We start from the raw sequence: 13,963 nt of genomic DNA, 5'->3' as shown, positions 1-13,963 counted from the left end.
ATTATTTACTATATTTTGAGAAATATTTCAAATGAAATATGTTGCATTAACAGTAGTTCTTTAATAGTTTAGAATTTTTATTTTAATTTTTAAAAGAGTGGCTCCTATTTAAAATGCTACTAATGTTGAAAAAAATAAGCACCTTTAAAGTTTCTTTTAAGCACTATATACATTTACAAAATGTAAAACAGTTTTCAAAGACTTTACATGATCATGATAAAATAACTAGCTTCCGACAAAGAACTCTTTTTTTTTATTATATTAACTACTATAAAATAATCCAGAAAATTTTTCGGTTCGATATCAGGTGGTGGGAAATGAAGCCTGAAATTGAGAATATCTTGCAAAATGCAACAGAGTTGCACATGAGAGTGCAAAAATTTCATCAATAATGTAAAATAATTGGCGCTGTCATACACTATGGACTGACGGTAGGCTGAAATGAATTATGGTTGATTGAATTATGAAAATGTTGACTAGAGCAATGTGAAAACTACACTTTTGCATGATAAGTGGCGAAGATCTCATTTTCGAAAAGGGAAAATTAAGCACTATTTAAAAACATCCAATAAAAAAAAAGCACTTTTAGCGGCTTTTAAAAAAGAAAACTGAAAATAAGCATCTTTAAGAACCTTTTAAAAATGCTACGCACCATGTTTACAGTTTTTAGTTGAAGAAAACTGAATTTTTGGATACCTTGTTTCCGAATGCATTTAGGGCTGGCTTAATAAATCTAGGATGGTAGAATTTTTTTTTTACCAAATATGAAACCAAGATCACCAAATAGTAATTAAGCTGGCAACATTACCATTATAGTTGATTTACAGGTCTTTCCTATGCCTGTTATTATGTGCTGTTAAAGCATGTAAACTGCTAAAATGTGGAATTTTGCAGAAAAGATGCAAGATAAACAGATTCGCTATTTCAAAACGTAAAATATTCAAGATTTTAAGTAAAGAGCATTTTTCGTGTCATACTACATTTTAAAAAATATAATTTTAAAGCATTTGTTTTTATGAATCTTTTAAAAATAAGCAATAATTTTTAGTTAGCTGTGCACGTAAGCAGTATAAGTGATTTCAAGATGTTACTTCTGCACTACTTCCAAATCAAACAGTTTCGTGATTATGTTCATGAAGTTGGATAATCAATTGGAACATTTATAGGTGAACTTACCTAAATAAGACCAGAACAGCTTGAGGGAATGTTTGGAAATTGTTATTGCGATGGATTTCAGTTTCTGGATTAAGAGCAATCTTTCCAAAAACCTGCAGAATAATTTATTTTGAAAACTTATATTTTAAATTTAACAAAAAGGAGTAAACATAATTTTTTTTCATAAAGTCCAAAAAAAAAAAAAATCTTATCATAAACACAGACAAGACTCTTTGACCATTCATAATCTTTACATGAATTGTAATGAATGCTTAAAATGCCATTCTATTCAATACATGAATTGTAATGAATGCTTAAAATGCCATTCTATTCATTACATGAATTGTAATGAATGGTAGATTTCAAGTCATATAAAGTAATGAAATTTTTTAAGTAGTGACAATTTAAGAGTTTAAAAAATGTTTCTTTCATGTACAATATTCTGATAGAGGACCCACTCATTAACTTAAGTGTCAGCATAATTTTACAGTTTAATATAAGGTGCGGGAGTTGCAGTGGCTCAGAGTACTCTTCTCCCAAAGAGGTGCCCTAGTTTCGAATCCCAATAGTGGATGGTCGATTCAGATTCTGTTCCCAGCTCAGAACAACCACAGTACCAAAATTCTCTGGATGGTAGAATACCTTTGCTGTTGGAATAATCGTAAGAGGGTTGTCCTCTCCATGTAATGCAAATGTTGGGTTATTTTCATCAAAAAATACTTCACCAAGAATAGATTCAGGACTTCCTTAGTCTTCTGGGTTAGAATCGGAATTACCAGTAATTTAACATTAAGTTGGTTGTCCAAACAAAATAAAATAACGCATCATTAGAATAACACCAAAATATCATGAAAAATTTAGTGCAATGAACACAAGACGCTTCCTTGCCAGAAATACAATTTGATAAACCCTGACATTGTGCAGCAGTGCAACCATTCATATTGAGCTGTGGTGGCTCTGGGGATAGAGTGTTTGCCTTCCAATGAGGTGAACCGGGTTTGAATTCCAGCAATTGCGGGTCGATAAGAATTCTGAACCCGGCTTGCACCGAACCACAGTGCTGACATAAAAATATCCTCAGTGGTAGACGGATTATTGATATGAGTCCCCTTGCAGGAGGTTTTCGTGGTCGTCTTCTCCTTGTAACGCAAATGTGGTTAAGGGTACAGGGGACCTTCAAATTTGAAAAAAGTGACCAAAATTTCGATTTTGAGATTTTTATTTTTTCAGAAAATAGACGTTTTAAGCTTTCAAACAAAAAAAAATTTTTGGAAATCGAACCCTTTTTTACTGAGATATGAGGATTTTAATTAGGCCACGCCCCTTTGTTTACATTCAGAAAACAGAAGTCGGTTGTTTGAAGTGACACTTCTATATATTATATATCGCCGCACAAAAGTAGTTTTGACATTTGAATCAATGTTTCATTTTTTGGTTGATATATCAATCAAATTTTTTAAAATAAATTAATTTCATGCTTATTAACTTATTTTATGTTATTACTTTAGTGAATTTACTTGCGTTAAATTTTGAATAAGTAAATATGCTTGCTGAGTATTTCCTTTCATAGGCACATATTGAATTGAATTTTCATTCATTTCAACCTAATAATGGAGATAATAGTACAGATATATGCTTAATTAGTCATTTTTTAGATATTATACACAACTAATAGTGTTATTTTAAATACATTTTAAAAATTGCTATTTTCTCGAAATGAAATTTTGACGGATTTTTGTGTTTTCGAAATGCTCCATTTGTCTCAATTTTTAGTTTTTTTGGTTGAAACTTGTTTTATGTGTACTATGTATGTATGTAATTAAAACTTACCATGTTTTGTTACCTAGAACATTGATAAAATTTGTTTATAGTAAAAAAAGTTTAAGATTTTTTAAATTTTTCCAGAAATTTTCATGAGATACATAAAAAGTGTGCTTTTTGAGCTAGAGAACTATAATTAGCCACTGAATGATGGTAACTTTCATTAGGAAATCAAAATCCAGTCATATAAAAAAAAAAGTATGATTCTGCAATGAATTTTAAGCCCCATGGAGTGTTTTGACTTTATCGGATTTCATGCTATTTTAAAATTTTAAAAGTTCAATAACTTTAAATTTTATCATTCAAATTACATGAAATTTTGTATACAGCTTTTTAAAGATATTATAAGTAAATACTGCAAGTTTCATAAATGTATCATAAAAACTCTGAAAGTTGGTTTTTAAGGTCCCCTGTACCCTTAAGTTCCATCAAAAATTCCTCCACGAAGGAAAATTTCTCTCTATACTTGATTCAGGAGTTCCCTTGTCCCAAAATTACAAGGGTATGGAGTTGAACATTAGTCGCAAACCCAAAAAATTGGGTCGGCTGTTCAACGATGATTATAAAATAAAATTAAAATAAACCATTGGTATCGTTTGATAACAAAAGCATTATTAAAAAGGAAAGCTTTAAAAAAATGCAATTACCTGCATTCCCACAACGGCATAGATGAAAAAGAGCAGTGCAATCAAAAGAGCAACATAAGGTAGGGCCTATAAAGTAAATAAAAGTATATTTGACACATTTACATTGGAATCTCAATTAAATCTATGTTAACTGATATTGTGCATTCTCTTTTCTCAATTTCAATAACATGATGCTATAGAGCTGCCAACTTTACAAATTAGCTTTCAGTAATCAGAAGTACAATAAAACATTTAAGTTCACATAATTTAAAGTAATGCGATTTTAAGGTGTATATACAGTCAAACCCCGCTATAGTGAACATGGGTTTATAGTAAACTTGCGGAATAGTGAACGAAATGTTTGCCCCCGTGCCTTGCTACACACGTATAATGTTATTTTTTGTGGTTATGGTGAACCAAAACAAGAGAGGAAGTTGGATATTATGAACTTTTTTCTGTCTTCGCCTGATTTATTTTCTTCATTTTTTTGTAACAATTTCGAAATTTCTACTACAAAATATATGCATTTACTGATTTTTAAAACCATCTATACCATGGAATGTAACAACAAGCATTTTTTCTTGTTTGCTTCATAATTGATTAGCTTTATTGAATTGGTTCAGCATTCAAAGAAGCCATAATCTTCCAGTATCTGGACAAATGCTTGAAATCAAAGCGGATGAATTTACTATGCGATTTGGTGAGATTACTTGGAGTACGTGCTGGAATGGATGGTTAAACAGGTTTAAAAATCAGAATAACATAAATTCAGGACAAATTATCGGAGAGTCGGGAAGTGTTTCATATCTGATATTGAAGATTCCTCCTCAGCTAAAGATTACTAATTTTTTCTGTATGCAAGGTAAAGAGTAATAAAAAATAAAAGTTAACACATTTTTCTTACTACATATTATTTTTCAGTCATTTTTGTATTTCATTTCATTGGTCATTTATTTAAAAACTGCGTAATAAAAGGGGAGAGTTTGGAAAGATAAATTAAAATTGTTTGCGGAACGGATATATTGAAGTCCCAGGTATAGTGAACCGAAATTTCGGTCCCTTGAAGATTCATTACAGCATGGTTTGACTGTACTACTTAATTCTATATAGGTACTCAAGATTAATAAAATTATGCATGACGTTACTATCGAATACAAAAAGTAACACTTAGATAAAAGTACTAAAAATAAAAATTATGCAACACATACTTTATACTTCATAATAAAATGGTAAATTGACTATTTTGAATCGAGGTCTTAGTTTAAGGTCAAATTGGAACAAGCAATTTTTGCCTTTTTATCAGTTTACATTTGAACCACTAACAAATTTTGCTCACAGCATTTCAGATTTGAGTTTATGCTTTTTAGTTGTTCTATACTGAGAAGATTAAGTTAAAGAGAAGTAGTTGGAAAGGGAAAGATAAAATATCTGTTTTTTTTTTTTAATACTTCTTTCTATCAAATCGTTTATTATTTTAAGAAATGTTAAAGGAGTAGAAAAAAGAATATCATAGATTAGCAATAGGTATAGTTTTGTAATTCTTGAAAGTTAAGAGAAAAAAATTAATCTTCAAAAATTGTAATTTTTATTACTTAAACATAAGACTATAATCTTGGCTATGAGATTGTTATAATTCTGGATAAATCATAATATTTCACACCTTTTCAAGAGACCTTCGAATTAAAGAAATATATATTCTAAGTACTGCATATAATAAATATCATTTAATGTGTGTTTTGTCAATTGAATGATTGCTGAAAGAAGATAAAAGATATAATTTTTGTTGTTTCATTATTACTAATGAGATCTTCTGCAAAAAGGAATTGTATTATTTGTGAGAAAAAAAATATTGGAATGAAAAAAAAAGATAAACCAATGATATAAATTCAGAATTGCTTAGTAAAAATGGTTTATTCGGAAGTTGTGCAATATTTTGAAACATTTCAGCAATAGTGAGTCAGGCTGAAGATTAAGGCTCCATAATTTCATGACCAATGCCATTCACGATTGTTGTCAGCTAAACACACAAAGCATATTTATTATTGAACCTGGGTGGGTGCTCGGCGATAAATCAATTTAACACATGCATCATCATGATGCCGATTCTGGCATTTCTGAGGTCAACGGGAAACAGACCCAAGTGTCCACCATTAAAACAAAATAATAAAATATTGCCCATACTTGATGAGTGAGCCGTGATGGCTCAGGGGATAGAGCGTTCCCCTTCCAATGAGGTGAAATGCGTTCGAATCCCAGCAATGGCTAGTAGATACAAATTCTGCACCCAGCTCGCACTGACCACAATACTGACACAAAATATCCTCAGTGGTAGACGGATCAGGGATTAGACTACCCTTCACATCAGGCTAACCCTGAGAGGTTCTCGTAGTCTTCCTCCTCAGAAATACAATTTGATAAACTCTGACATTGAATGATATTGTGCAGCAGAGCAACTACTGGTATTGAGCCATGGTGGCTATGGAGATAGAGCGTTTGCCTTTCAATGAGGTGAACCGGACTCAGATGGCTGGTCGATACGAATTCTGCACCCAGCTCGCACAGACCACAGTGACTTAAAAATATCCTCAGTGGTAAACGGATCATGGGTAAGAGTCCCGTTGCCGTGGGAGGTTTTCGTGGTCTTCCTTTCCATGTAATGCAAATGTGGGTTAGTTCCACCAAAAAGTCCTCCATGAAGACAAATTTCTCCCACTACTTGACTCAGAAGTTCTCTGGTCTTCTGGAGTGGGCTCAAAATTACAAGTTTATGGAGTTAGCAGTCGTAAACCAAAAAAATTGGTTCGGCTGTTCAACAACGGCTATAAAATAAAAAAATAATTGATGTGCGTACCTGAAATGATTTTATGAAAGTCCACAGTAGAGTTCGTATTCCTTCTCCTCTACTCAGCAGTTTCACCAGCCTCATCACCCGAAACAGTCGAAAGAAGTTTATACTGATAATGCTTGAGTTTGGCTACAAATAGGAAATATGATCATTTTATTCATGATATATAGTTTGTCTACGGTAAGAACTCCCCCCCCATCACATAGTCTGAGACCATCTGCTGCTATGAAAACAAGAATAGTGCATTAAAGGGAGGGTAGTTTCTCTTTATTCTAGGGCTTTCACAATAGAACAAAGAAAAATAATCTCGCCGAACCGACTCAAATCCTGTTTTAAATAATGACCCCCACCCCTTCTTTAAATAGCTATATCTCGCTAGCATCACTGCCACGGGTTCAGATGAATGGCATGGGGAGTTCTTACATTAGACAAACTATATTTCTACAAAAAAATAGATTTTATACTTGCCAAAACTTACTAACTGTTGCTAAAGCACACTATGTAACCTAAAAAAGTGCCTTGATATTTGATACAAAAGAAAAACCTTAAAATATAAACATGATACAGCAAGAACAGAAAAAGGGGAAAACAAGAAAAAAACTAAGACTATTTAAAGAAGCAGCAAATTTATTAACAATATTTTCGTTTCCAATGCAACTTCCTGAGGTGAAAAGTATAGGGCCAAAAGCCTACTCATTATAAAATATGTTATTTAAAATGTCTTAGTTGCCACCCGATTGCTCTCGTTTTCGATGAAAATACCTCTCATGTATTGCAAAATATGTGCTTTCAACTTCTAATATTATTTATTAAACAAGGTCTTCATTTCCAGAATAATCAGGCTAATTTTACACTGTTTCAAAATTTATTAAAGGGTTCACAAAGATAATTTCACACTACTTATTTCATTTATGGCCAAAAATATCAATCTACACACAGGACTGCCAACTACCACACATATAATTATCGACAACTAAGAAGTCAACATTTTTATGTAATTTTGCTCATCATGAATAAACTGGTGCGAAGTGGCATTTCTTATAAACTTTTGAATTACTTACCTACAGTGGTGTAGGAAACAGCTTTAAATAAAATTTACAAGCCAAAGCATAAATTTAGTTACCAAAAAAATTCCAAAAAAGCGTATAAGTTCGTTAATATATATTAATCATAAAAATTACAATTATTTCAGATTTATTTAAAAATAAATGAACTTTATATTTGTTAGTAAATATAAGTTTTACATTGCATTATTAGTCAGAAAACTCAAATCTAAATTTCATTTGTTAAAAATGTTAAAAATATTAAAATTTTACATAACCCTACTTGGAGAAGTTGGGAAAATTTTTATTTCAAAAATAAACTATGTAGTGTTTACCATTCTTTAAGAAATGCTTTAACATTAACTATGTCGAAAGTTTCTTTTTAAGTTTAGAATTGTTAAAAATGCTACTACTAGCCTCTGGCTGTGAATAAAATTTCCTAATTTGGCTCTATAATGAAAATTATCAAACATAATACTATTTAATAATATTTTATAGCAATGTTTTATGCTTCAATGTTTTCACCACGGTGTTAAGAGACTCCTAATGAGGTGACCAAGATTTCAATCTCAGCAATGGCTAGTTGATATAAATTCTGCTTTCAGCTTGCACCACCCACATTGCTGATGTAAAACATCCTCAGCAATAGACGGATTTTTCTTTTATTCCTCTCTGTGTAATGCAAATGTGGGTCAGTTAAATCATAAAAAGTCCTTCACCAAGGCTAGTTTTTATTTTATTTTATAACCATCGTTGAACAGCTGACCCAATTTTTGGGTTTACGACTACTAATGTTCAACTCCATAGCTTTGTCATTTTGAACCTGATCCAGATGACAAGGGAACTCCTGCATCAAGTATTGGGACAAATTTGCCTTCGTCGAGGACTTTTTGATGGAACTATCCAGCAAATGCGTTACATGGAGAGGAAAACCATAAGAACCTCTCATGGTTAGCCTGACGGCACATGGACTCTAACTCATGATCCGTCTACCATTCAGGATATTTTATGTCATTACTGTAGTCAGTGCAAGCCCGATGAGGAATTTGTATCGACCAGCAATCGCCGGGGTACGAAGCCGGTTCACCTCATTAGAAGGCGAAGGCACTATCTCCTGAGCGATCACGGCTCACCGAGGCTAGTTTTACTAAATGCCTTCTGGGTTGCGTTCAAAATAGCAAGACTACAGAGTTGATAGTCCACAACTCAGAATCGGGTCAGCTGTTTAATGCCAGTTATAAAATTAAAAGATCCAACAAGAAGAGATGCATAAAGCACTGATCAACAGTACAGGAAAAATAAGGCTTGAAAAAAACTTTCTTGAAATAATGGTATGTTAATAATTCAAATAAAACACATGTTTAATTAACACAGATATATTAATAAAACTAGGAATATAAATATTAGTACTGTTGATGATACAAATCTTATGAATGAACCACATCCAGCATCTGACATCAATTCATAGAATCTAGTTTACATTTGAAAAGTTTTTATACATTTTTAAAAGGGCACAAGGGAGTACAGTTACTATTTAACAGTTTCAGATATGGGGTTGATCACCCCTGTATGTTAATCACCAGTATAAGTTGATCTTAATGCTCAAGTATTAAACTAACAAAAACAATTTATTTGGCTTTTTATAAACTGACCACTTGTCAAGTGAACCCACAGGGGATGGCTCGAACTTAATCATTTCAAATAATTGGGTACTTTCACCTCAAGAAGACAACCAATACCCACGCATGACCTTTGACATCAGCACCAGCAAACCTTTATCAGAAAAATGGCGGTATTAAAGTGGAACTAAGTTTCGCTACATAATTTAAGATGCTGATTAAGGTTAAGTTATTTAAATACACAGCACATCGAAATTGTTGAAACATAATTCTTTCAGATTGATTTGTTTCTGTATTTTATTGTAACCATGATATAATTTTTTTTATGTACCTGGCAACTTCGATGCATAATAAGTTTGTTTATGTTCTACATAGCTTTGTGCCTGTCTTTGTGTAAATATATAGTGGTAGAACTAAAATCTTTGCGAAAGAATAAGTTGTGTTACTTAAAAGAATTAGTACTCGACAGGCTTGGCTTACTCGAAACAAAATGGAACGAAAGGTTGTTAACGTCAACAAATGCCACATTTCAACCACCAATCAGGATCGCGATACCCACACTACATCACTTTCAGGTATCAAAAACATGTATTCAACAGCGCAACAAAATAAATCTAGAATCAAAAATATAAATCTAGAATTTAATTTGTAACACAGAATTTAAATTTTGGAATAAAATTTATCAATTTCCAACATAATATTTAAAATTTTAATAGCCTGAAACTTAAATTTGTTTGAAAGTAATAGTTTATTCATGAAAAATTTGTCTTAGTAAGTCATACATTTACACAAAAATTAATAGATTTTTAATGTAATGCCCTTAGTAGTCGATTTGACTTTGCCGTCCTCGTCTTGCAGGAGGGTAAAGGGTACAATGATCCCCCTTTGTCCATTTCCTTGCATTCACTTACACAGATTTTCACAGAACAACAAAAATTGAAAAATGTTATTAAAAAATAGAAAAAGATGATAATAAAACAGGAAGTCATTCACTCAAGGTAGAATCACATGCCCGAAAATAGAAAATAAAACTATCATAAATAAATCCATTATTTACTGCAAAATTGCATTCTTCAATTGACTTAATAAAAAAAAATCAGGTTACATAGTGTTATACAGGAAATTGGAGCAAAATTTGAAATCTAATTTTGAAATTTTTTAAATTAAAGAAAATCAGATGAAGACAATTTTTGGGTTTACATACAAGGGAAACTGGAGGATCTGGACTTTGGGTAGGACCAGATGACCGGCCTTGACCTGCAACGGGCTGTTTGTCCTTAATAGAAGAATTGTACAGAGAGTTATCGCTTATATAACTTGAAATATAATTTTTCAATACATTTATTTTTTAAATGAATAGGAAAAATATATTTGGGATATCTACTGTCGTACAGGAAGTTAATTTGCAAAAAAAAAAAATTTTGAAATCTAATTCTAAAAATCTAATTTTATTTATTCTTCTTTACTGTCTAATTTAATAAGGAAAGCATACCAAGGCAATTTTTGGAGTGTTGTACAGGAAGTTAGTTATCGCCAAATTTAAAATCTGGTTTTAAGAATCTAAATTATTTTTTTGGAATCACTAATTTATTAAGAAAGGCATATCAAGGCAATTTTTGGGTTACATAGGTTACAGGAAGTTAGTTGGTGAATACATTTGAAATCTAATTTAAACTAAAATACATAATTTATTAAGGAAAGCAGATCAAGACCATCAAGACAATTTATTTTAAGATACCTACTGTTGTGCAGGAAGTTAGTCACAGCGAAAATCTGTAATCTATAATCATTTCACAGTTTTAGCAACTCAAATAAGGTCATTTTCAAAATTTGGTGTCTTTCAAAAATTATTTCAATGAGAGTGCATGGTTTTTAAAAATATATTAAGCACATTTTTTATACCATTTAAATGTTTTTCACTGTAATTCTTTCTGTTCAATAATTTTTCAGTTTAATTGAATTATTTAGAAGTTTAATTATTTTAGCTAGTTATGATTAAAATTGTCAGGCCTCTTACCATAATTCCTACAACCTTTACATATTTTAGATAAAGATACTTAAAATATATAATTTAAGTATCAATAATATTTAATTTTAATATTAATAATATTATTTAAATTAAAAATAAATAATTCTAAAACTTCAAACAAAATTCGATTTTATTCAAGCTAAAAACCAAATTAAATTATCTAATGAAATAAGTAACATATAAAACTAATCATAGTAAAAGACACAACACAATAAAGAAAAGAAAACTAAATTGTGATTTCTTCTTTATTACGTTGGTTTAAAAGCTTCTTCAACAAATAGAATATTCAAAATGGTTGCTTATTTCAAATATTTGCATATTCTTTAAAGGTAAAAAAATTTTGCCATTCAAATTGTGTGATTCAAAAAAATTTAAATAAATGCATGGATTAAATTAATATAAATAAAACATGTTAAATCTAAAAAATTGGTGAAACATTGCTGTAGAAAAGTGCCAAAGTAATGTAAAACAAAAACCGATTAAGGACTTTTTTAAGCAAAGACTCTAAAATTCTCATAAAGTATGCTCGTTAAGTGTTTTTAAGAAAGCTTTTTAATTATAATATGAATTGCATGTGGTATAAATTTTGTATTGTTAAACATTTATATAAACTCTTTTTCTTTCCTTTTTCATACTCTTCAATTAAACAGAGTTTTTCGGTTATCCGAGTTAGACGTGGCCCAAATTAACTTGGGACTCTACTGGGATAACTGGGTACTTTTTTTGCTGGACAAAAATTGCAGACCCTGCCTTACAGCAAATTTCTTAAAAATACAATTTCACCTCGTATTTATGTACCTAAAAATATTTATTAATGCGTATAAAGAAGAAACGCATAAAGCTTCCAACACCGTTTAAAAAAAACTATTTTTCAGTCAGAGAACTTATGGCACCAAATTATGAAAATGACCCTTTACATAGAAAATATTTTTGCACTCTACAAATAATGGAATATAAAAAAGGGTTCCCACTCAATTTTTAGAAATAAAATTACCTGATTTTTTCAGGAAAATTTTATATTCCTAATTACATTTTTGTATACATCGCAATATTTCATCAGAAATATATTTTTTCAGTTCAACAAGCATGACATTTCGATAAAAAAACTATGTCAAATATAAAATTTGTAAAAGAATCAGAATTTTACTCTGCAAATTTTAATATTTAGGTTTTATAAAACTTCATTACATAAATTATAGATAAAATAGATAAAAGCAATATTTGCCACAAAAAGTGAAAAAATTTAAAATTTCAATGAAGCATAGTTTATTAAGAATCACATTAGTCAGAAGTTATGCTTCTTACTCGCAATTAAAAACAAAAATAAATTTGTACAGAATGTATAAATCTTTAAGGACTTAAACTGCATGTAAAATTATTGAAAAACAAAAGTCTTAAGATTATTTTTCACAAATTATTCTAATTTCAATAATTGTAAACGTAATTCAACCATGTTGCAAAAACATTTCCATAGGTAATAATTAAAATAGAAGTCAGATTTATTTACTTTCAACATCATCGGCCGCTTATTGTCATCATTAATTTTGAAATTTGTTATTTTCTAGGTTATGGCCAAAAATTGCATTATTGTTTTTTTTTTTTTTTAAAATCTCTAAATCAAATTCCTTGACAATTTCAGGTTTTTCCGATCCAGTGGAAATCCTTATTTGTCATTCAAATAAAAAATTTAGCATTTATTTTAAATGATTGTAAGTATAAAAACTCGGTCAAGCATAATTGAAAAAAAAGGTGAGTAAACTTACATGGACTTCACCATAAATGATATCAATGAAGCTTCCCAAAACAATGATGAAATCGAACACATTCCAAGCATCACCAAAATAATTCTAAAAAGTAAGAAGAAAAAAAAGCACACTATAGAAACAAGTCAGCTAATTACTGCACTTTTTGTATAAATTTTATAGAGTGCAAGATAATTAGAAATGAAAGCTTTCAGAATTTGTGGTAAATTTTAAAAGCCTCACTAAAAAAAAAGTTTTCACAGCGTGGGTTTCAAACAACATTTGAATCATTTACAATTTACATGAAGAAATAACTTTATATTTTAAATTTACAAAATAAAAAGAATACATTAAAACCAACTTAGCTACCACTTTTTTCCAAATAAAGCGTAGAAAGTTAGCAATCCTGGACATGTGTAACATTTGTTATGTTCCCTTGCAGGGTGGCCACTCAAAACAGATTTCAAATTTCCCTGATTTTTCCAGGTAAAAAACTTAAAATTTCCAGGTTTGTATTTTTTTCCTTTTTTTTATAAAGTGTAGGATGTGTACAAGAAAAGTGTCTGTATTATAAAATATCTCATTCAAAATGTCATTTTTTTAAACATATTTTGAAAAAAAAATTATTTTTTCACAAGATATTTTTTTTAATTATTTTTTAATGCTCTGGTACAACATTAATTTTTAAAAAATTAGGACGTGGAGAAAATAATATGTTTAGCTTGCAGAATATATTGAATAATTTTAATTGTTTTTACTGAATTTAATTTGTTACTTTAAGTAATATTTGCTCAAAGTGTACCTACAAAATAACAAAATCAGAATAACCAATAAAACCTTGGATAAGTATTGTTTAATATATTTTCATTAAGGAAAAGAAAACCGTTTCAGGTGATTATATATCAATAATTTTTAATAATTACAGTGGCTCCCAAAAGTGCTCACTCACTTATAACTTATATTGAAATAGGAAATAAAAATTCAACAATTAAAATGAATATTTCACAATGGGTATTTGATAATAAGATGTATAATCTATTCTTAGCAAAACTGCACGGAATATTTTAAAAACAAAGCAAAAGT

The 13,963-nt window shown here is 30.1% G+C and overlaps 1 protein-coding gene across 1 annotated transcript in view; it reads right to left on the bottom strand.

Annotated features, from left to right (window-relative positions):
* LOC107449579 (muscle calcium channel subunit alpha-1) overlaps positions 1–13,963 on the bottom strand; it is a 131,197-nt gene that overhangs the window by 35,026 nt on the left and 82,208 nt on the right. Inside the window, exons 28-32 of the mRNA XM_043047691.2 lie at positions 12,902–12,985; positions 10,314–10,385; positions 6,454–6,576; positions 3,624–3,689; positions 1,177–1,268 (exon numbers count right to left, since the gene is read on the bottom strand). Coding sequence (XP_042903625.1) covers positions 1,177–1,268; positions 3,624–3,689; positions 6,454–6,576; positions 10,314–10,385; positions 12,902–12,985 — 437 coding nt within the window. The remainder of the gene's footprint in view (positions 1–1,176; positions 1,269–3,623; positions 3,690–6,453; positions 6,577–10,313; positions 10,386–12,901; positions 12,986–13,963) is intronic.

This window comes from Parasteatoda tepidariorum, chromosome 9 (assembly GCF_043381705.1).
Source record: "Parasteatoda tepidariorum isolate YZ-2023 chromosome 9, CAS_Ptep_4.0, whole genome shotgun sequence".
In the NCBI taxonomy this organism is placed as follows: domain Eukaryota; kingdom Metazoa; phylum Arthropoda; class Arachnida; order Araneae; family Theridiidae; genus Parasteatoda; species Parasteatoda tepidariorum.
Note: the sequence above shows the minus strand (reverse complement) of the source record. Positions and strands in the feature narration are given on the sequence as shown.